This window comes from Punctularia strigosozonata, assembly GCF_000264995.1.
Source record: "Punctularia strigosozonata HHB-11173 SS5 unplaced genomic scaffold PUNSTscaffold_12, whole genome shotgun sequence".
Classification (NCBI taxonomy): Eukaryota; Fungi; Basidiomycota; class Agaricomycetes; order Corticiales; family Punctulariaceae; genus Punctularia; species Punctularia strigosozonata.
Genome location: NW_006767444.1, coordinates 309,346 through 330,873, shown reverse-complemented (window position 1 = coordinate 330,873; position 21,528 = coordinate 309,346). Strand labels below are relative to the sequence as shown.

Sequence of the window (21,528 nt, the reverse complement as noted above, 5' to 3'; positions counted from 1 at the left end):
TCAGTTCGCTGCGCTTGCTATGCGGGGGTACCATGACCTCACGACCCGGACCGCGCGCTCCGGCGTAGGTTCTCGCGTCACTTGACCCCCCACCCAACCTTTTGGCCATGGTGTTCTTCAGAGCCCCGTCCTGCCGCCTTCCACGATGATGGGAAGAAAAAGAGAATGCGGGGTACGTATATATACCCCGCATCATATGGTTCTGTTTAGTCGTCGACCTGCGTCGGGAAGCGACGTTCTCTCGTCTGACGATAACCCTATTCGCCCCGTCCGTACGACGACAAGGTCAGAATGTGGACGATGCCTGTGAGAGGGAAATGGCTCGTGTGGGCTATAACAGGTTCGCTTGAAGCGTTGAGGATATGCTGGTCGTCCGGAGTGCTGAGGCTCGCCCTCTTACAGCCTGTTGCTGCCAAGGGTTCCTCCTGTTGGGTTACGATCAAGGTGTCATGTCGGGCATCGTGAGTTCATGCCATGTGTCCTTGTGTTCGGACTCGCACGCCGTCGTCGTCGTCGCCGCGCCCGGTCTAGCGTTGATTCAACGTCGTAGATTGGGGCAGATAACCAGTTCGGACGAGACTTTGGCCACCCCGACGCAACTGACCAAGGCTTCATTGTGCGTTCCGATTCCTTCGTCGATACGAGTGGCTGATTATGGACGTAGGTCGCGAGCTATGTGAGTTCTCGCGAAACGTTCGGTTAGCGCTAGCGTTCACCAGCGTTCATCCTCACTCAGGATATAGGATGTGTTGTTGGCAGTTTGATCATATTCGTCTGGGGTGAAACCATAGGTCGAAAGCGGAGCATCATGTCAGGGGCCTCTATCATGTTGGTCGGAACGGTAAGTCGCTGCTTTTCGCCGGCAGCTATGTTGCACTCACATCTGCGACAGGCTATCCTCACCAGCTCAACTACTCGTGCCCAGCTGTATGTCGGGCGAATAGTGACTGGCATCGTACGTATATAGCAACCTTGTTGCCGATCATGCCCATGCTGAACTATAATTCCTCAGGGAAACGGGTTCAACAGCTCGAGCATCCCAGTCTACCAGAGCGAAACGTGTGGAGGACATATACGCGGCGCTCTCGTGTGCCTCAATTCGACGATAACTATCCTCGGGCTCGTCATTGTGAGCGTTCTGTCGCTAGTTGAGAGCCCAAACTGATCATCTGTACAGGCGTATTGGGTAAGCCTTTCTATCATTGTGCAATTGCGAGATCCGTGATGTTCGCTAGTTAGACTATGGCATGTCATTTGTAGAAGGGCCATCGCAATGGCGTCTCCCAATTGGTGCGCGATGTTCCGTTTTTGAAAACGTTCGCGCCGTGTACTCACGGTGATGTAGGATTTCAGGCTGTATTCGCATTATGCTTGCTTTTGCAAGGTAATAGCGGGTCGTCTCTGCCTTTCTTGAAGCAATCGACTGAACGATCTTAGCAACGGTTCTACCGGATTCTCCGCGCTGGCTGATGGCGCACGACAAAGAGGAGGAAGCTACTCGTATTATCGCGTAAGCTCGTCTGCGATCGCTCGCAGTCATTCATCTGACACTTGCGCTTCCTGTATTCAGTGCACTCCTCGACAAGGACCACCTTGACGATCCCGAGGTCCTTGAGATGAAGAAGGAGATCGAGGTCTCGCTAGCTCAGGAGAGCTCTGGCGGTGAGCAGCATTGACGATGATAGCCTGGGAATTAACTCACGAATGATGAATGTCGAATAGGTCCCTTCCGCTACTCGGAACTTCTTGATACCGGAAGGATCGGCAACTTGCGTCGCATCTGCCTTGCAATCGGCATAAACGTCATGCAACAATTTACAGGGTCAGTGGCATGTCGTTGCTTGGCACGCGAGACTTACGCTCTCCCCTAGGTCTAATATGATCAAGTATGGATCATGCTCACTCAACATTATGCCCTGGCTCATGACCAACGATGCCTAGCTATCTTGCTCCAGTTGTGTACCAGAACACCATGGGACTTTCGCGGAATCTCTCCTTACTACTGGGAGGTGCAACTTCGTGCACGTATTTAGTAGCAAGTTTCATTCCGCTATGGACCGTGGACCGATATGGTCGCCGTACGCTCCTCATGGTCAGTGCGACGGGACTTTCGTTCTGCTTCGTCATGGCGGCGATTTTCCTCTCCATCGGCACCAAAGGGACCGCATTCGCGGCTACCGCGATGGTCTTCATATTCCAGATCTTTCTTGGAATCGGCTTCCTGCCAATCGTACGTGGATTACATGGAATCAAACTATCTATGTCTCACCTCTTGCACCATGCAGCCCTGGCTCTATCCTGCGGAGGTGCGAATGCTCGGAGAAGTGCGAGTTTCGATGATACTAAGCTGTCACCTGTCAGGTTGCAACGACTCGCATCCGCGCTCGAGCGTCAGCCATATCTTCGGCAATCAATTGGGCCTGCGTTTTTGCGGTCGTAGAAATGACCCCACCCGCCATACAGAACATTAGCTGGTGCGTCAACCCAGTCATTCACGCCTCGCCAAATTAAGAGTCCACAGGCGCGTCTTCATAATCTTCGCTGTGTTCAACGCGCTATGGTATGTCCTCAAGAAAGCATTACCTCATGCAGTTCTGACTTGCTCGCTAGGGTGCCGCTTGTGTATATCTTCTTCCCTGAGACGAAGGGACTCGAACTAGAGGTTCGTATCGATTTCGTTCAACTCGTGTACCTCCGAGTCGCTCACGCTGAACGGTTTAGGACGTGGACCATCTCTTTGATAAGGTACGGAAACTGTCGTGAGGTTCACTACTCTAGTCCACTGACGGAATAACGTGTCAATAGGGCGGATTGACTGGTGGCGTATGGAGCAGTCCCGGAGGACGTACTGTGGAAAGACATGCGATCTTCAAGGACATGGAGAAGAGTCCCACTGAAATTCGCGAGGAATCGGTCAAGGAGTGAAGCATATTCTCATAGCTAGATTTACCCTGCATCAAGATAAGCAATATGCGGCGATATATGTATGGCGTGACCAAATTTAGATCCTCAGTCCTCGGCGCGAAACACTTTGCCACAGAAGGAGTGATACTATGATCATCTCGCAGTCGTGGTGCCATGCCCCAGCCGATTTGTTACTCATAATATGACACGCGCTGACAATGGTCTAGATCGCTGCATCTGTTGATGTGATGTTCCACACAGTGGAACATGTGCCTACGCCCCGCGAAGGCTCTCATACACATTTCAGGTATGTTTACCCAGGTTCAAGTCACGGATACCTCGCCCCGATGGGCGCACCTGGAATCCATGCAGAAGGATGCGAAGAGACGCCGCTACTATCACACCCTTCGGGCATTCGCCACAGAAGGTCGTCGGGGGCTTGGTGGTATTCGTCTCTCGCAAGAGTATATGACAGCTCCTGAGGCCGGAAACTACCCCCTTGCGGCTCAGGGAAAACCCATGGCGGAGAGATGTGAGAGCATCTGTTCGTATCGAATGTTTCACAGGGGCCTATGGGCTGATCAGTCAATGCATCTGCTTCTATCCAGGTATAGAGCCTCACCTGTCTTTGCTCTGCGTGGGTGGTGCGCGTCGTTGGCTGAGGGTGTCGACGTCCCACCTGGCAGCGGGTCACTGTTGCGCCTCAGAGAGGTCCGCCTACCACTGTCGCTCGATGTCTTATCATGAATCGATCAGTGCGTCGATTCAAAATGATGAAGAGGTTCAGCTCACTATCACGCGGGAGCATAGGTCTCTGGCACCCTTTTTGAACGCTCGTGCCTCCACAAACGATCGAATCTGCCCGAGATGATGCGTGTTGCTCTCTTCAACCACCCTGTTATGTTCGTGCCATAGCCTATCAATGATAATGAGTCCGCTGAATAAATCCTGGATTAAGTGACAAACTTTGCTGCATCATCGAGATGCTGCAGAACTACGTGATGTTCGAGATACTCCCGGGATCGTTCGAGCTCTGCCGTCGCGCTAAAGAGGTGCCTCCGGCCCTCGTCAAGCTGATGTTTGGCCGTGATGTCATGAAGAGCTTGCGCTGCCTTTGCCCCAGACTCTGCCAGAGTAGCCACTGCCACAAAAGTTTCAATGCCAGCCATTGGATAGGAATGCGAGCCGCGAGTATCGAATTGCCACTGGCTGACTCGCTGTTTTATACTGCCATCGAATACACCGGCAAATAGGGTACGGCAGTCGGTGATAGCATGGCCATGACGCCCATACGCCAATATTGCTGTGTCAAGTCAGTGCGTCTGAACTTTGTCAGTACGGATACCTTAACGATCCCGGGCATTGGTGGTCGCCGATTGTTCCACGCTGAGCTTTGGCTATGATGGGCGCTTGCAAACGGCACGTGTAGTCGCATCTGACAAGATGCCAGCAAAATGCGGTGATTGCGATCACATCTCATTGTCCTCGCCCGGAACACGACTAGAACACGCGTTTACAGCGAGGTTGGGTGAATGCTGGCTGTTTACAGCGCTGCATGATGCCTTCTCGTACTCATGCAGATAATCTATAGTAACCGGTACCATCTATCATAGCACGGGGCTGTTTTAAGTCCTTTGCGGGTACTGTGCAGGGGAGGGGGGCGACGAGGGTCAGAATACCGTGCGTGGAAGGCGAGGCTACCGTCGCGATGCTTCTACGTGCGCTTCCCCGGATCATTTGACCCATCTAATACCGTTCATTAGAGAACGCATTTTTGGAATCAGGTATAGTTTACTCACCAGCGGGTAGCCGCATGGCCAGGCTACGAAGAGCATCCCGACGACCTTTATCCCTGGAAACCTTACGAATCGTTAGCCATGCGGGTGAGTTGTCCGCAATAGTCCCGAAGACCAACCTGGACGCGAATGAGCCGCGCTTGTGCATTCTTCTTCAGAGCGCGAGCCTCTTCAAAGCCGGAAAGCTTTCCGAGAAGCCCATTGCGAGAAACATCCTCGACGCGTACAGACTCCTCCTGTAATCTATAGAAATCGCGGGTCCTGTGATAAGAGAGGCTCCGTGACCGTCATGCAGGGAACCACACCTCAAGGCTTCGCTGCGATGCTGGATGAGCTCATCCTCGTCCAAGAATCCTTCAGCTGCTTGTAGTTCAGTGGCGATAGTTTCAATCACTTCGCGCGCACGAGAGAGCTGCTGGGCGGTCGTCAAGCAAGAAGTCATGCTGTGGTATGTGCCTCGAGTTCCAGTTGTTCTGGGTCGTGTTACCTCACGATATCTTGGCCCTGTTTTTATAACCCTTGCCAGAGCGCCATCCATGTCGCTTAGAGTTTGCCCTGGTATCCAGTTTCCGCTGATTACGGCTTAAAACAGCCTGTACCTCCAGCTGAGCGCCCCGAACAGCCAGGAGAAGTCGGTAGTTGAGCAAGACCGTCCACTCGTCTTCGCAAAGGCGCCGGGGCGGGATGTATGGGCACAGCCTTATGGGAACAAGTCAATTCTCAGAGACGCTCAACTCTGATCAGTGCACACATACCTTAGCACCGACGCAGGAGCATACCTCATTGTCACAAGAGAGTTAGAAGCTCGCTATGCCGTCGGGTTGGGACGTCATGGCCCTTCATGAGAATCACCGATCAAGGCCATGATGTCGAGGCTTCAGCACAGCGAAGTTCACCGCCTTTCTGCGGTCGATGCGAAGCCAACCTCACGGTAAACACGTGTTCATGAAAGTCGTATGCATAGACGCCTAGGAACCTGCCAGAACGAGGTGCGGGACCCAATAATGTAACGTCATTCGACCCTGCTTCATGTCCGACGCCAATTCGGAGAAGACGCGTTTGGCACCCTCCGGGATAAGATTTGACACGACACCTGCCGAAAATCAGAAGCTATTTCATGCGACGGCATTTGGCATGGCACATACCTTCGGATACGGCTCTTGCGCAAGGCGCTTACTAGTCATGAAAAACATTAGGCCGCTGCCTGGCTGTCCGTAAAGACTTCTGATGCAGATGGTTGTCCCCCGTCGTCCATCGGATTCACGGCGTCTGGAGACTGCTCAACGTGAGCTCGATGCGAAGGTCTATTGTGAAGATTCTCGGGCGCTCCGATACCGGCGGTTGATGTAGGGCTCCTTTCCCTCGAACGAGTGCCTACAGTTGGGGGATAGCCCTGCCCTAAGTCGCTCGGTTCTTCACCCTGTGCAGATGCAGTCTGAACAGTACACGGGATCACGGTGTATATAACAGGTAATCCTGCGAAAGAACACGTTATATGGATGTCAAAAATCGGACTACAACGTTAACCGACCTACTTCTGCCTCCCCCAATGATCTGCGCTCGAGCGCTCTTGCCATCGATAAGTGACTTGAGGTCTAATCCCAGGTCAATTATACCGTGCATGGAAGCATGTTCGGAGTACAGACGAATACTAGTGCATGATGCGCATGCGCCCTTTTCACTAAACGGCGTGCATCGCGAATTGTGCGGATGGCGCCTAACGGCCCATTGGATTGCATGAGCACTTCCTCGTGATCTTCCCATAGCCTATATAGTTAGGTCCGTTATGGAGCTTGATCCTTGAAACAGCCAGCTAACTCACTTGTCCGCTCGGTCGATGTGCCTAAAAAGAACTGAGCGGTCCATATACTTCCCTCCCACTTCCAGTTCGTCGGTGGCTAGAGAGAGTGTTTTGCGCGCTTGTTCAAGATGATGAGCTGGACTAATTGTGCCCAACAGGCGTTTCGCATTGACGACCAAGCAGCACGGACGTTTTGTAATGTCAGAGGAAGAAGTCATGTCAGCGGACCCTGTACGGATAGAAAGAGCGACAGACGGGTGCTATATAGGAACATAATTTTGGCCTCTCATGCAGTTAAAGGAACCTAGATGACTTCGACCCTTGCATTAGCTCCTGGTGATGTATGTAGTATGATGCCAACAATTCACCTACGAACAATCTCCACCTGCGTCGTGGCTCATCGTAACACGCGACAGAAGTCGATGCGAAGCCAGTGGAGCCGTATACACGACTCAATGGCGAGGCCTAGTTGGATCATTTGGCTTCTGTGGAAATGGAGAACAGTGCGTTTTCCTTGTGGACAACCGATCGTGAGTCGCGACGCTTGGGATCCTTTGACTTTCGTGCTCGTAGCGTAGTGTCCGCCCGGGCATTCCCGGGTACCTGTCCTGCTACATCAAAGGCTGTACACTACTGATTTGATGCGAGGTGTTTCGAGAATTCATAGTTACATAGCGACGCTGGATGACTATCTGTTGGTCGAGAGCTGCAAGGGCAACCTGCGACGGAGGCTCCAGGGGAGGAGGATCACGTGATCGACCCATGATTGGCACATGACTGCGTGGTTGAACCGCGATCGGCTTCACGCCACAAGCTCTTCCTGACCTCCTTAACGGTGCACCTCGCTCCTCTGTGTAACCCCCAAGTCAACTATCATGGTATGCCCTGTGAATTGACGCGCTGTTTGCACCACTAACCTTCAGCTTGATCATTAGTCTGTGAAACCTGCAGTACTCCGTCGACTCATGCGTGAAATTTCCGATTTGAAGTCGAGTCCACCGGAGGGTATTCGCATCATCACCAACGAGGACAACCTATGCGACGTGACGGGTATAATTCAGGGACCTGGTAAGCTCTTTGTTACGTTGCTTCTCCAATTGCTCGGCTCATGTTGGCTTGATCCGCGTTTCTAGAGGGCACCCCCTATGCAGGAGGTTATTTCAGAATCAAGTTCCACTTTACGGAGGAGTTTCCGGCGGCGCCTCCGAAATGTGCGCTCAATTAGTTCAGAAGCTTGCTCATGCCCTGAACCCCTCCCGCGCAGGCCGCATGCTCACCAAGATCTTTCATCCCAACGTCTCCACTGCTGGCGAGATTTGCGTGAACACCCTGAAGAAGGATTGGCAATCCTCATACGGGATCGCACACATCCTCGTCGTGGTCAAGTGCCTCTTGATCCATCCGAACCCGGAATCAGCCTTGGACGAAGAGGCCGGCAAGCTTCTCCTCGAGGACTACAATCGATTTGCCGAACACGCGCAAATGATCACTAGCGTACATGCGACCCCTAGGGTACGTTATATGACACCGCGATACCAGTGCACTTCTGATGCATAGCTATAGACGACCCCGCCGGAGTTCGCCTCGACCTCTGGCGCCTCGGCGTCATCCGCCTATACAAAGCACACCTCGCCTACCCCTTCACAATCAAGCTCCACTCCATCGGTCGTGTATCCTTCCACATCACCGCCTTCAACGCATAAGTCGGTAGGGGATGCAGAGAATGCCAACCTGCCGATCGTCATCCCGTTATCCGGCAAGCCTGCATCTTCGGATAAGATTTCCACTTCGCTCTTCGGTGATAAGACAACGGACAAGGACAGGCATCCGAGCCCGTCGCCGTTGAGCACGGCTGATGGGAACGTGGCATCCGCGGCAATCTCAACTGCTACCGTGCCAGCTGCGTCAATACCGGCGAAGGCGATCAAGCGAACCGCAGGCGGAGCAGCAGGTACGGACAAGAGGAAGAAGGCGCTTAAGAGATTATAGCCTCGGGGATTAAATGGGGCGGACTGCGTTATTGTTTTCGCCTTGGATCATGCTGTCTTCTCCGTGTTCTCCGTAGGAGCATGCGTTTACTGTTGTTACAATATCGGATGATTGTCCTCAGGCGCTCTGTCGTCGCGAGGCGAGTCCTTCAAACCGACACGCTGGACAGGCATGTCCATAACGCGCATGAAACTGCACGGATCTAACACGCGCACTGCATGGTGATGAACGCCAAGATAGAAGCTTTGCTCAACGGATTCCAACTTCTGTTTGTCTGTGTTAATTGTCCTACCCAGGGGTTAGATGCTTTCATTACCGGTTGGACCGCTCGATGAATCTCTTCATGCCGGCCGCCGCTATGAGAAGGTCTCCTGACCACGTTCCATGCCCGCTGCTTGGTACGGCCCACGCAAGTCTTTCTCACCCAAAATGCTACTGAGACCTTGACAGGATCAAGGGACCGGTTTTCCCTGGGATTTCCTCGGACGCACCCTTAATATCAACGCAAATGTTTGTGCGTCGCTCATTCCAACTGCTATATCGCCATCTAGCATTCTTCCAAACGTGTGCCTAGATTCCTGCTCTTTTGCCTCGTGATTTCGTATCATCAACGGCTTCTTGGATCCACTTTCGTGCCAGCTTGCCGTCAATCGCGCTGATTCTTCCGTAAGTTCCATTCCAATGCACGCTACCTGAAGCGCCATGACCGGTAATGAACATACCCTGGCGACGTGCAATGCACGCGCGTTGGGTGTTGTTGTACACACAGAGACGGAAGAAGCTTCTTATGGTATTGTCATCGTCCTTTATCGTCCGTAGAAACTTCTTGGCTCACTTGTAGGTCTTGCGGTGGAGGAACAAAAGATCGTTAAGCCGGATACAAGCCGTCGCATGTTCTCCCGGTACTGGGAAGATCACGAAAGACTCAATACAAACCTGCTAGGCAGAGTAGGCGCGCATTGTCATTCTGGGCACCAGTACGTGCTCTCAAGGCGGTGCGATGTCACTGAATTCTGAGTCCATTCAGGTCAGCACGGGAGACATCCGTCGGAGCGGCGCTGATATTTGTCCGCTTCCTCGCGCTGGTTGGAGGAAACCGCGTGGCCGCACGCTGGCTTACTAGTATTTGAGCCCGACAAAACGAGTGAGGCCTCCTGGTCAGCCATCTTTCTCGCGCCGCCATGACGTCTACACCCACTGTTCTACCGGCTGGACTGGCAAGAATCCGTCAGCAGATGGGTCCGTACGTCCCGGGTCAACTTTCCACTGGCGAGAAATTTTGGCGCGATCATTTCCGGTAAATCGTCTTTTTTGCAGTATTTTCAGAAAGCTCCTACTGAAAACGCAGTCAGCTGGCTTCATGAGCGTGGTTACAAGCTGAGGCCTCGCTATCATCCAAATTGGGAGCCGTCATGGAAAAAAGAAGGGCGAAAGGACAACACATACGTCGATGTCGATAAATACGCGGACGGCATATCGTTGACGGTACCTCTACCGAATACAGCTACCTAACTCCATCTTACGTGCTGGTCTAGTATGTTACTGCTATAGATGCAGTGCGCCTACGCGACAATCGACAAGTTTACCTGAAGCGGGTCTTCTGGAATACCCATCCTCATGAGGTTACGATCAGCCAGCTCTTTTCGAACAGTCGGATGCAGGCGGATGCGCGAAATCACTGTGTACCGATCTCAGAAACACTTGACCTCCCAGAAGGCAACGGATCGATCCTTGTTATGCCATTCCTACGACCTTTTGACGACCCGCCATTCTTGACCGTCGGAGAAGCCATCGACTGCATACAGCAACTGTTCGAAGTAAGTGCATTGGCATTAATTCGAAACACTGTCCTTACGCGGATATCGTTACGCAGGGCATCGCATTTATGCACGAGAAGGGTTACGCCCATAGGTGAGTGCCGCAGAGCGATATAATTGATGATCGGGCTGACGATTCGCAGGGATTGCACGGCCAACAATATCATGTTCGATCCTAGAGAAATTTTTCCGCGCCTCTATCATCCTGTAAAGATACACCGAAACATGGAGCTGACCGGCTCCGCGAAGTACTCGACACGAACACTTCACCCTCCCCGATATTACTTCATCGACTTGGGCCTCACAGGCTACTACGGCTCTCCAACCCACCCACCACTAGTCGACCAGATATGGGGCGGAGACAAGACTGTGCCAGAGTTCCAGAGGTCGTCAAACCCATGCGATCCTTTTGCGACAGACGTGTACTATATTGGAAATGTAGTTCGCACGCGATTGCTTCAGGTACGTAAAAAGCGGAGGATGGTCAACCTTATTTGCGTTCTCATCGTGTTTTCTCTAGCGATACAAGGGTCTGGAGTTCTTAGAATCGTTGGTTGCTCGAATGGTAGATGGGGCTCCACAAAAGCGCCCGCTGATGAGCGCGATCGTGAACGAATTCAACGGAATCCGGCGGAACTTGTCAAGATCTCGGTTGCAATCGCGATTACGTCGTCACAATGAATTCGCTGTGGCCGCTGCATGGAGGCAATGCGTACATCTTGTGTGCAGGGTGCGATACGTCTTACGGCGTGTCGGGCCGATAGGCGGAGAATCGATCGTAACGAAACCGGTGAAGAAATCTTTCACGATACCAACCCCTAAGTTTGTACCTTGCGCTCTATGACTATCTTACGCTAACTACGCGCAGACCTTCAAAACGGGCGAGATCTAACAATAAGAGCAGAACTATAGGTTAGTAAGGATATATGATCATGTAGAGCCGGGAGATATGGGTAATAAGTGTCGCCCTACTTATGTACGCGTGTTATGATTGCATTACGTCACTCACCTTGCGCAGCAGTGCGTAAATTGAGCTGGGTCTCAACCTTGACAAAACACCCCTTCCTCAGCATATCGTTCTCGCGGAACATGTGTCGTTGTAACACGCGTCTTAGGGCAGTTCCGTTTTGAGAAGCTTCATAGCCGCTTGATAATGATCCAGCGCATATAACCGGGTCTTGCGTCATCTTCGCGTGCTTTCGAAACCTCGATCACTTGACTGCTCGGAATGTTCTCTCGTCCGTCCCACATCGAAACCATGAGGTGCTGGATGATGCTGGGCTGTGCGCTACCACCGCCTACGAACCTTGTATCCTGCGATCTACATATATGTCCAGCCCCTTCGAAGGTGACTTGTCACTGAACCCAGATACATTTCCATTACTTCCTGTGATCCTTTGACATGGAGATTGCGACGGGTGCAACAGCACTGGTTGCTGGTGCTTACAAGACAGGATCTACAATCCATAATCTCTCGTCGCGCAAATTTCTTGCAAGAGGTCAACAGTACATCGCAAGAGGAACAGACGAGCTGGAACGTTCGTTTGATGTGATTGATTCGGATGTTGTACATCAGCATTTGGAGGACGTGTTGAAGTATGCCACCGCTCAATTCCAGCGTAGCCCGCCTCTTGGCATCTGATATTGATAACCAGGTTACAACAAGAAGAACAACGTGTAGCTCACAGGCGCTCCTCTCATCCGCATGTAGGGCCCATCATTGCTCTTCCAGGTGCCATTAGATTTCAGCGGCACGCGGAGAAGTTTTCCGCGCGAGTGAATGTTAGTGATCTAGTCGTATGTGATATTGTCGATTTTGATTGTCATAAAATAGGTAACATCGAATGCGGCCCGGAGGAATGATCTTCACCACAGGAATTTACGCCGGAGAGGCAACTCCTACCCGAATTACGCTCCCATCATGAGCGAAGCGATGATGCAGACACCTGATAGCATCCTCGACGAAGGAGGGCAAGTCTTGCTGTCTCAGCGACGCGTGATGTCCGCGGGTCCTGCCATCTATGGTGAGAGTTCTCCGTGTATCACATTCACCGAGTCCTGAATTATTCCCTCAGAAGAACGGCCTCTGACGCATGAGGCCCTCGGTGGTAAGGCGGCAACATTTTTTAAAACTTGGGTGGTTGAAATAACACCCCGAAGGATACATGCATGAAAACTACTACGACTGTCCGCAATGTGGTATGTTAATCTCAACAGCTTCACCGCCGATTATGGTGTTCATCTGCATGTTGTTTTATAGGTACTAGCGGTAGTCCGTGCACCCATCTGCTAGGAGGTAAACTCACCCAACATGCTAAGAGGCGTGTTTGATATAATTTTCAGCTACAGAGAGCGACGAATGGAGCAGGTCTTCGAGTCCCACGTTGTACAGCGAGTGCTACACAATTCCCAAGCCAGTTATTTTCAGTGAGTGTTTGGGACAATTTTTTGAGGGTTCTGCGTTTGATATATCACAATAAATCCCAAGCGCCAGATGGGTACCCGTTTTCGGCTCCTGCTGCGAGCGAAGTAGCGTGATACGCCTACGAAGCCCGTCTATGACGCGACGGACGACGTCGGAGCCGCTATGCTATCCCATTGTGTGCTTTATTGACCTACCGAACAACATGCATGCGCAGGATCGCGTAGGGGTATGCTCCAAATCGCTTCCATCAGTTTCCACACAGTAAGTATTAACATGCACATACGATGTTCCAATACACAACCAGCATATCATACGTAAAGTCGCTTGGTATCAGCGTGGGTTTTTCTCTCAGAAGCTCGTCGGGCCCTCCATTTAGCGTCATCAAGATCGCGCGGTGATTATAGTTACAGCGACACTTCTTCACGCAAATTGAGCAAGCGCCCCTCCATCCCCCCTTCAACCATAACCACCTGGCCCGTGATATGGCCCGAGATAGTATTGGACGATAATATGACGATGTGATTGGCTACGTCTCGGGGCATGGCGACTTTCTTCAACGGTGTCCTAGGTATATGTGAAGATAAGCAGGTGCATAGATAGGCAATGTATGGTCTGAACTGACGTAGCGAGAGCACGATAGACAACACTACCGTCTTTCAGTGCTTCTTCGGCCATGGGAGTTCTGACCCAGCCAGGAGCTACGGTGTTAACCCGTGCTCGAGGTGCGATCTTCACGATCTCGTTCTTGAGCGAAAGCGTGAGGCCATACATCATCGCTGTAAAAATATCATCGCGACCGAGCACGACGCCGGAGCAGAAGGAAGTTTCCCACCACTCTTCGATGCTTCCAATTTGAGACGGTACCATCGTCAATCGAGCATATCGAGATGTGATCTTGGGATGTGCGCAGATTACTGACCTGCGTAGTCGGCGTGCTCGGCCTCGCCATATTTTCCAGCAGTACTACCAATGAGAATCACTGACGCCTGTTCCTTGACTTCATCGCTGGCCGCGTCAAGAGTACGTAAGTACTCTCGCAGAATCAGGAAACTTGACGTGAGGTTGGCACTTATAGTCCTGTTCCACTGCTCGAGCGTCATATCCTTCATTGGCACGGACTGAGAGACGTATATGGCGTGGTTGACGACGAGAACTTGAACAGGTCCGTAGCGAATGGATGCATCATTGATCAGTCGAGCAACGTCGGACTCGGAGGTTAAATTCGCCTGTTCAGCAGCGATGCGTGGAGAATACGCATCGAGCAGGGGTTCGAGAGTTATTGCATTGGAGTTGTAATGCGCTGTGACCCGCGCTCCTTGATCTGCAGTTCGTTTGCGATAAGAGAGAACTCAATGCGAAAAACGTTGCATGGTAGTTTCACCAAGGAATAGTTTTGTCGTCTCGAGGCCTATACCGCCGCTCGCACCTATCAGGTTCGTCAGTGGTAAACATCAAGGATGAAATCATCGACACGACCTGTAACCAACACGTGCACGTCCTTCAAGCCCAAGTCCATGACTTACTACGGGCTTATGTTGCGCGGTATTGTGGTGGATGAAGTTCAAAGACCAGGTAAAAATCTATGAGTCAATTCAGTACTGCGCATCGAGGCACTTCCACAATCTAATCTAAGAGCACCGGCGATCTCCGAAGCTGACCCAGTCTCTCCCTCAGAGCGACTCTTTGAGTTCCTCCGTCACAGACGGTAGCTCACATATATCATAGACATACGGCGATTACAAAAGAAGCAGACATGTCCTGCCCCGCTTGGTACAATCACCAAGATGCAGAAAAAGGTTGACATTTACCGAGCGCGCAATGCGGACCAGCCGGTGCTCGACTCCCGCAGGACGATATACAAATTTCAATCTGCCAGCGCAGCAAGGTAGCTCTGCAGGAGAATCATCAGGAAAGTCATACAGAAATTCCTCATCACACACCTCTCTTTCTCCTAGGAAGTCGATATACGCCAGCGAGACCGCAACCCAGAAGCTGGTTTCCACACCCAGTTCCTTCACCCCCGCCTCGTCGATAGCAAGAAGTCCACTGAACCGATATACCGTCAATGTCGGCGTCAGATCCGTCAATGTGACTAATGGTTCGGGTAATTCTTGAGTTTGAGGTTGCGGTCGTAGAGGTTGTTGAGGTAGAGTGGGCGATGAAAACGAGGGAGAACTAAGAGCGACAGATGAGGGAATGGGAGCGACTTGGAGAGGCGGGAGAGGGGTGAGCGAGAAGGAGAGTGAGTTTGAGGGTGCATTGCTGGCAACTAACGACCAGACTCGAGACCACCATGACGCAGGTGGAGGTGATGCAGACAAATGGGCGGTACTACCCTCCGGTGCCAGAAGAAACTGAGTTATCTGCGTGTTCGCTGCCGGTGCTGGCCGAGAGGATGTTCGTCGAGAGATACGGCGGGAAGATGGTCCGTTTGACACACCGGCGAGGTCACCACCATTCGTGGATGATGATGATGATGCAGAAGCGGAGCCCAGGGAGGCAAGTTTGGCTTTGACTTGCTCAGGAGACGGCGGGCTGACGGAGATGTCCGGTGTGGCCATTGCCGGTGGCGTCGGAGGGTATGAGTGTGATGATTGCTGGCTGTCCATTGAAACCTTCGGGGTCATGGCTGGCGACATCGCCGTAGGGGACAAGATAGGAGAGAGCGGAGAGGATGGTGATGGCCTGTTCGTGCGACAAGCCACGGTAAGCGCCGTGTCGACGAAGTAGGGAGACGTGCGCGGGATGGGAAGTAATGGGATAAAGACATTAGGCGGAAAAGACGGCGAGCGGATGCGGGTGTACCAGCCGCGTTTCGGGCGGTGTATAGTCCACAACAGAGTCGAGGTTGCGTTATCCTACAACATAACGAGTTAGAGGTAACAGGTAAGAGATGGAGCTCAGTGTAACGGACAACGCACGTAAACATTCTCCACTATTTCAGTGTCGGATAGGAACCTTTCCTTACGTAGGAACATCCCAATGAGTTCTACATGGCCCATGACGAATCGAATGCTACGGCTTACTTACCTTGTACCATATAACCGCCCCTGAGCGTTCTTCTTGTACATTGATACGTAAGTCGGATATTACATCGGAACTACACAGTCTGGTCATCCAGCACGCCTTGCATGGGTACACCAGACCAACCTTTGTATCATGTACTTCGTGAGATGCCGTCTAGGGTTTGATTGCATTCTTGCGAAACCAGCTAATGACCTCCGGCGTAGGATGGAAGGTGAGGGTATATGCGTGAAAACTTGAGTATATGCTAAGCAGCCAGTTGATTCGGAGACAGCGGAGAGGTCGTGGCAGAAACGAACGCGGTTTGACCGTGCGCCATCACAGTCGCGTTCGACTTCACCGAAGCGCCCCTGAACGCGTTCTATGCCTCCTGGTCCGCTCCTCAACGCGCGATGCGTTATTCACGCTGCTGCTAATAATTCGACACTCTTTACGCGTCTTCGGTCCAGCCAATTTACACCCACGAAACGCCATGGATCAGCACAGCGCACAAGTCGACGAGACTCTGAGGACGAGGATTTAGAGGCAGAGGCCGCCATCCGCCGCATTCCTCGCGATGTAACTCCTCAGAACGGAGAGGCTTCCGTAGCATCAAAACCTCAAAAAGACAGGAGAATGGAGTCTACAGAAGCTACGGACGTCACATCTCCCGGGAACGCCCCGTTCGTACCTTCCGACGCCGCTCCTTTGCCGGCGGTAGCTTCGAGCGAGCCAGACCCAGCTTTAAGAACCGTAAGAGTAGGTTCAATTGGACCTGCTGGGAGGAGTGCACGCTCATTTTTTCCTGTTGCAGGCAAATGGACTTCCTTGGTCCGATCCTATAACAACGACGCCTCGCCATCTCCAATCTTCCTCGGTACCTTCGTCCCGGCTTGGACGTCTTTTCCATTATGGAGGTATGGACACAGTGAAGTCACCATACTTCGTATATGAGACTGAGCAATGCGCAGGTCTGGCAACTTCGCTCGGATATGGAGCTGCATCCGAGTTCCTTCGGCGAACCGCATCCGGCAGCGACCAAGGGCACAGTGGGAACCTCCTCATGACTGAGGCCAACGTTACCCGACTCGTGTCAAAACTGAGTCAGATGCGGGGTGCAGCACTGAAGATCGGGCAATTCCTCAGTATTCAAGGTCCTTCCCGCCCTATATACCGCACATATACGCGAGATGACCGAAGACAAATACACCCACAGACACGCATCTTCTTCCACCTCAAGTTGAAGAGATTTTCCGTCGAGTCCAGGACGGTGCTCATTATATGCCTGACTGGCAACTGGAGGTACGTATTTGGGGTCTCCTATCCACCTCGCTGATTCTCGATCGCCAGCAAGTCATGTCCTCTTCCCTGGGCTCCAACTGGAACACCCATTTTGCCTCATTCACTCGCATTCCTTTCGCTGCAGCCTCAATCGGTCAAGTCCATATGGCCACCCTCTCAGCCTCCTCTTCTCCTACCGGTCGCGAGGAGGAAGTAGCCGTCAAAGTCCAATATCCCAACGTTGGAGCGTCCGTAGCCAGCGACCTTGGATACGTCAAGATGATGTTGAACGCCGGTGGTTTGCTGCCCAAAGGTCTATTTTTGGATCGCACCATTGAGGTGCACGCTGTTCTATTTGCATAGCAATTTCGAGGGAGGCTAATACTGCGGACAGGTGATGAAGCACGAACTGTTCGACGAGACAAGGTACACTCGTGAAGCCCACTTCCTCAGGCTGTTTGGCTCGCCCGAGTTCCTCGGAAATGATGCTCGCTACAAGGTGCCGTGGGTATGGGACGGCAGCACAGATGAGGTCTTGGTGATGGAAAGGGTCCGGGGACAAAGCGTCGGCGGCAACATTGTTGACAAGCTGACGCAGAAAGATAGGGATTATGTGGGTGCCGTACTTATGTCGTGGTCGATAGTGACAATGACGCGTTCACGGTTGCAGATTGCGGCGAGGATAATCGAGCTGTGCCTGAAGGAGCTGTTCACCTTCCGCGTGATGCAAACGGACCCGAATTGGACCAACTTCCTATGGAACAAGGAGACCCGGCAGGTAGGCCATCCTCTCGTTCTCCTCTCGATCGTTGCATCGTACTTGAACTGTTGCGCTTCGCAGATCGAGTTGGTCGACTTCGGAGCGACGCGCGAGTACAGCAAAGAGTTCATAGATCGATGGCTTCATCTCTTGCAAGCAGCCGCTACCGAGGACAGGGAAGCGTGCATCGAGTGGAGTCTTAAGTTGGGCTACCTCACCGGCGAGGAGAACGAGGTAGCGATAACTTCTCGTACTTGCATGCTGGCTCACTGACGATCCACAACCAGGTCATGCTGGACGCACATGTGCACTCCATGCAGCTCCTCGCGACGCCCTTCAAGGCTTCCACGCTGCAACCTTTTTCATTCGGACCTGGTTCGCACTGGGCAGAGATCACTAAGGAGATCCGCGCGCAAATTCCGGTTATGATCCAGAATCGCTTGACGCCTCCACCAAGAGAAACATACAGCCTCAATCGGTACGCTCATCGCATATGCTTCCCCTGTTCTGAAACAAAGTGACGAATGGCCGTTCAGTAAACTGAGCGGGGCCTTCCTCCTAGCTTCAAGGTTGAGTGCGACTGTCGACTGCAAGGCGCTCTGGGACGCGGTGACGAATGGATATCAGTTCACTTCCTAACTCTTGTAGTGGAACTTGATACGAGAAACGGATTCGATGTTAGAGTACGATTCCTTGTGGAATCATTGCCTATGAGTGGCCCACTAGATCGAGGTGCATATGCTACAAAATGGGCGTTGAAGCCTCCAGTATTGTATAATGTAAGGTAGGGAACCATGGATGTAACAAAGGTTCGTTGAGCAGGCCGTCTAAGAAGCGTTGAAGCGTCGTTCGTCATTCTTTGTAGCAAGTGGGCTCAAGGCCGTAGCAATCGGGATCTTCAGAGCTCTTTCTTTGATTCATCAGCCTCCTTCTTGGTGACACGTTGAGAGTAGATCATGTCCGTGAACGGTCTATCAAGGTTTTGATTAGACCGCTGCTTAGGAGAGTGGTATACAGTACACACCCTTCAAATCGAAGCGCAATGAGGTATACGATATACACGTACACAGTGATCAGTAGTCCGGCCGGGCGTTCCATCCTGGACAACTCTTCGTCAGCGATTTATCCTCGTGGCGGAAGGGCGAAACATACCACAAAGCCGTTGCGGCGAAGCACATGGTGCTACCAACATACATCGGGTCACGGAGTACGTTAAACGGGAAGCCCTCGACGCGGTGGTCCATGAGAATGCCGAAGTAGTCCCCGAGGAATGTTCCGGTTATTCCCAGCGCCCATGTCGATGTAATTACGAACGTCTGGCCGAGGGCGAACAGTGCGGTTGGAATCACGGTGTCCAGCGGCTCAGGAAGTATTTTGACCCGAGGTTGTTCGAAGAGCGCTTTCTGGTACCTACATAAATGGTCAACCGGTGCCATATAGCCAGGTATGATGGCATACATACAAGTGGTCCCGCAGTATCCCGGCGGTGAATATGCACAAAGCAAGGAAGTAGCATCCGTATCGTGCGTTGCCCCCAAAAATTCGCGTTATGGTCTTGTTATGGAACTCTGCGCAGAGCAGTGCAATTCTTGTGAGCTGGCAGCTCAATCCGCCTTCAGATCTCGCGAAGCCTCACCATTTCGCGCGATGATATTCCACGCCGTCGGATTGAATGCTATAGTTAAAATTGAGACGAGTAGAGACCGCTTGGAAGTGTCGATGATAGAAGACAGTGTATCCATCCTTAAGCTCGCTGGTCGACGTCACTGACAAAACTTAATGGACCAGGATAAGAATATCAATATCACGTGGCGAATTGTATGCTGCTTTCACACCCCGTTAACACCTTTGCTTCGATATCCCCATACTTCGCTGGCTTGCATGTATCCAATTCTGTCTCCTTTCAGCTACTGGCCATCTCTATGGAGTCTGCATATCCCTCCTGACATGGGCGGGTATAGTGCTGCAGTCATCACTTGAGGGCGGAAGATCCGGAGCTGCATGAACTCTGGTGATTCGGCTCGTTGTCTCCACCAGTTGTCCGCATTACTGCCTTTGGTGTTCTTATCACGTACGTGCTTCTGGCTGAGAAAAGGAGCATGTCTATCTTTCGACAGCTCGTTGTTTCTTGGCTCTTTGGTTGTGACTGTGAAACCTCGGACATCGCAGGGATAACTTATATTGTGCGATCGATAACGCGCCATTTTCAACTGCGCAGAAGAGTGAATGGCTTCAGGGAACACCCCGCGACGTACATGTGTACTATCGTAGATCAAATGTCGTGAGTACCAATGATTCGCGAACGTCCGCATGACAATGAGGGCAATGCGGACTAACTCTGTACAACGCTTTGCGTTCAATCTGTACGCCGAGAAGTCGGGTCCGGAAATACTCACAATCGCTCCAAACCTTAAGGTGAACCATATAAACTGTCCCAGTTCACAGCGGCACGTCGTCCAATAACCACATGATGACTAGCTCCAGTGAACATACTCCGGTTTCTCCCCCAGCTCGCACAAACGCCTTCCCCTATAATGGCTCCAGCCCACGCGCCCGACTCGCAAGGGGTCTTAAAGAGGCGAAGAATGCCACCGAGGAGTTGGAGAGGTGCAACCCCTACATGGATCGCCAATCGGTCCATCAATTCCTCGACCAGGCGGACAAGTCAGAGCCATCTCTTGCGTTCCGCTACTGGCTAACTACACGGCTCAGTCTTTGTGATGACAGGCTTGCGGAGCTTCACCAAACGGTGTCGAAGAGGTCGAAACGGTTCTTGGGCCAATGGCTTGCAAGACCGGCTTCCCGAGAATATGAACACAAGGCACAGGAGTATTTCCGCCAGGTGTATGTGGGTGTTGTCGTTTGTGCTGTTCAAGTAACGCAGCAATAATGGCAATAATCTTCGAACAAAAGACAGCGAGTCATGTGGTGATGATGAATGCTCTTCGGGAGCGAGGTGAGCTGCATACACTGGCTTTTTCGCTGGTCCAAATCACAGGGACACCTCTGCATGTAGCTCCCCAACAAGGCGGCAGCTCTTCTCCGCGTATGTACCCACTCGATACTGTTTTTTCCTCTTTTAATCTGCCGTCAAGCGCCGCCGCATACCAGTGGCTCATTCGCCTCGCCCTACGGCGGGCGTCCAGGTGTGACGGCGCAGTCGACCCCCAATATGAACGGCAGGGGCGACATTCGCAATTCCCCGCTCACGCGCATCGCACAATCGAGTTCGACAACGTTGGCCAGTCTACCAGAGGCCGATGCGAATGTGGAGAATGTGGCCGCTAGCGCGACAAATTGTGCGAAGCTCGAATTATCGGAGACTGAGGGTTAGGTCCCCCAATCGAATTACTTTGGTGCCATCATGGGAATGGGGCGCGTTGATGATTTCCAACACTGACATATTACCCTGCATAAACTACCGAACATTCTCGATTCAGTTATATGCCACTTGTACGATCCGCGCGTCTCTAAACCCGCACAGTTCACGCGAACTGGACTTGAGAACCGGACGGTGATTATCGTGGCTCCACAGAGCATGCCATGGGAGAGAATTGCGGACACCCGCAACACTCCTTATCCCCGCATCAAAACCTTGCTCTACGGGCAGGCCGACCATGAGACAGGCTTGTACTTCCGATAGAAGTGCGGGTAGCCTGCTGCGATAAAGCACTTTGGCTGTGTGAACCCGCGTTCAATGGGATGCTTCCTTCAAGCTTCTATATCGCCATGAGTCACAACACGAGTTCACG

At 52.1% G+C, this 21,528-nt stretch overlaps 8 protein-coding genes across 8 annotated transcripts; 4 read left to right on the top strand and 4 right to left on the bottom strand.

The window, feature by feature from the left end:
* Nucleotides 1-362: 362 nt before the first annotated feature.
* Nucleotides 363-2,925, top strand: PUNSTDRAFT_73812 (general substrate transporter; the record flags this gene model as incomplete). The annotated part of the gene is made up of 19 exons (XM_007386852.1): nt 363-461; nt 551-620; nt 720-841; nt 893-955; nt 1,013-1,129; nt 1,178-1,186; nt 1,236-1,290; nt 1,346-1,384; nt 1,438-1,510; nt 1,571-1,662; nt 1,723-1,822; nt 1,872-1,886; nt 1,942-2,230; nt 2,286-2,306; nt 2,362-2,474; nt 2,522-2,560; nt 2,611-2,662; nt 2,722-2,745; nt 2,806-2,925. 19 exons carry the CDS (start codon nt 363-365, stop codon nt 2,923-2,925), a joined length of 1,512 nt encoding a protein of 503 aa, XP_007386914.1.
* Nucleotides 2,926-4,493: 1,568 nt separating this feature from the next.
* On the bottom strand, nt 4,494-5,584 carry PUNSTDRAFT_122184 (uncharacterized protein). Its single transcript, XM_007386851.1, has 5 exons — nt 5,456-5,584; nt 5,006-5,399; nt 4,820-4,943; nt 4,704-4,764; nt 4,494-4,650 (listed from the first exon to the last, which is right to left on the bottom strand). Exons 2-5 carry the CDS (start codon nt 5,236-5,238, stop codon nt 4,619-4,621), a joined length of 450 nt encoding a protein of 149 aa, XP_007386913.1. The 5' UTR covers nt 5,239-5,399; nt 5,456-5,584; the 3' UTR covers nt 4,494-4,618.
* Nucleotides 5,585-7,436: 1,852 nt separating this feature from the next.
* On the top strand, nt 7,437-8,058 carry PUNSTDRAFT_73814 (ubiquitin-conjugating enzyme E2s; the record flags this gene model as incomplete). The annotated part of the gene is made up of 3 exons (XM_007386850.1): nt 7,437-7,569; nt 7,635-7,712; nt 7,766-8,058. Coding segments are annotated over 3 exons (504 nt in total), but the record flags the coding sequence as incomplete, so codon positions are not given.
* A 1,613-nt stretch (nt 8,059-9,671) lies between these two features.
* On the top strand, nt 9,672-11,199 carry PUNSTDRAFT_137215 (uncharacterized protein; the record flags this gene model as incomplete). Its single annotated transcript, XM_007386849.1, has 7 exons — nt 9,672-9,787; nt 9,843-9,975; nt 10,026-10,307; nt 10,364-10,401; nt 10,451-10,769; nt 10,828-10,914; nt 11,176-11,199. The coding sequence occupies 7 exons, from the start codon at nt 9,672-9,674 to the stop codon at nt 11,197-11,199; spliced, it is 999 nt and encodes a 332-aa protein (XP_007386911.1).
* A 1,937-nt stretch (nt 11,200-13,136) lies between these two features.
* On the bottom strand, nt 13,137-14,248 carry PUNSTDRAFT_137214 (NAD dependent epimerase/dehydratase; the record flags this gene model as incomplete). Its single annotated transcript, XM_007386848.1, has 5 exons — nt 13,137-13,296; nt 13,355-13,568; nt 13,652-14,053; nt 14,114-14,158; nt 14,209-14,248. 5 exons carry the CDS (start codon nt 14,246-14,248, stop codon nt 13,137-13,139), a joined length of 861 nt encoding a protein of 286 aa, XP_007386910.1.
* Nucleotides 14,249-14,596: 348 nt separating this feature from the next.
* On the bottom strand, nt 14,597-15,849 carry PUNSTDRAFT_115667 (uncharacterized protein; the record flags this gene model as incomplete). Its single annotated transcript, XM_007386847.1, has 5 exons — nt 14,597-14,623; nt 14,673-14,824; nt 14,909-15,590; nt 15,654-15,695; nt 15,778-15,849. The coding sequence occupies 5 exons, from the start codon at nt 15,847-15,849 to the stop codon at nt 14,597-14,599; spliced, it is 975 nt and encodes a 324-aa protein (XP_007386909.1).
* Nucleotides 15,850-16,798: 949 nt separating this feature from the next.
* PUNSTDRAFT_46587 (ABC1-domain-containing protein) lies at nt 16,799-18,415 on the top strand (the record flags this gene model as incomplete). The annotated part of the gene is made up of 8 exons (XM_007386846.1): nt 16,799-16,889; nt 16,952-17,037; nt 17,086-17,355; nt 17,411-17,629; nt 17,687-17,794; nt 17,858-18,010; nt 18,064-18,254; nt 18,313-18,415. 8 exons carry the CDS (start codon nt 16,799-16,801, stop codon nt 18,413-18,415), a joined length of 1,221 nt encoding a protein of 406 aa, XP_007386908.1.
* A 259-nt stretch (nt 18,416-18,674) lies between these two features.
* Nucleotides 18,675-19,518, bottom strand: PUNSTDRAFT_137211 (phospholipid methyltransferase; the record flags this gene model as incomplete). The annotated part of the gene is made up of 5 exons (XM_007386845.1): nt 18,675-18,747; nt 18,801-18,875; nt 18,929-19,186; nt 19,239-19,344; nt 19,413-19,518. The coding sequence occupies 5 exons, from the start codon at nt 19,516-19,518 to the stop codon at nt 18,675-18,677; spliced, it is 618 nt and encodes a 205-aa protein (XP_007386907.1).
* Nucleotides 19,519-21,528: the final 2,010 nt, after the last annotated feature.

Bases quoted from the DNA above. Each gene is read 5' to 3' on its own strand.
- PUNSTDRAFT_122184 (XM_007386851.1), bottom strand. From the start codon at position 5,238: ATGGATGGCGCTCTGGCAAGGGTTATAAAAACAGGGCCAAGATATCGT. The intron at 4,944-5,005 runs GTGTGGTTCCCT...CGATTTCTATAG, and splicing joins CATCGCAGCGAAGCCTTGAG to ATTACAGGAGGAGTCTGTAC. The intron at 4,651-4,703 runs GTGAGTAAACTA...GAACGGTATTAG, and splicing joins GGCCATGCGGCTACCCGCTG to ATGGGTCAAATGATCCGGGG.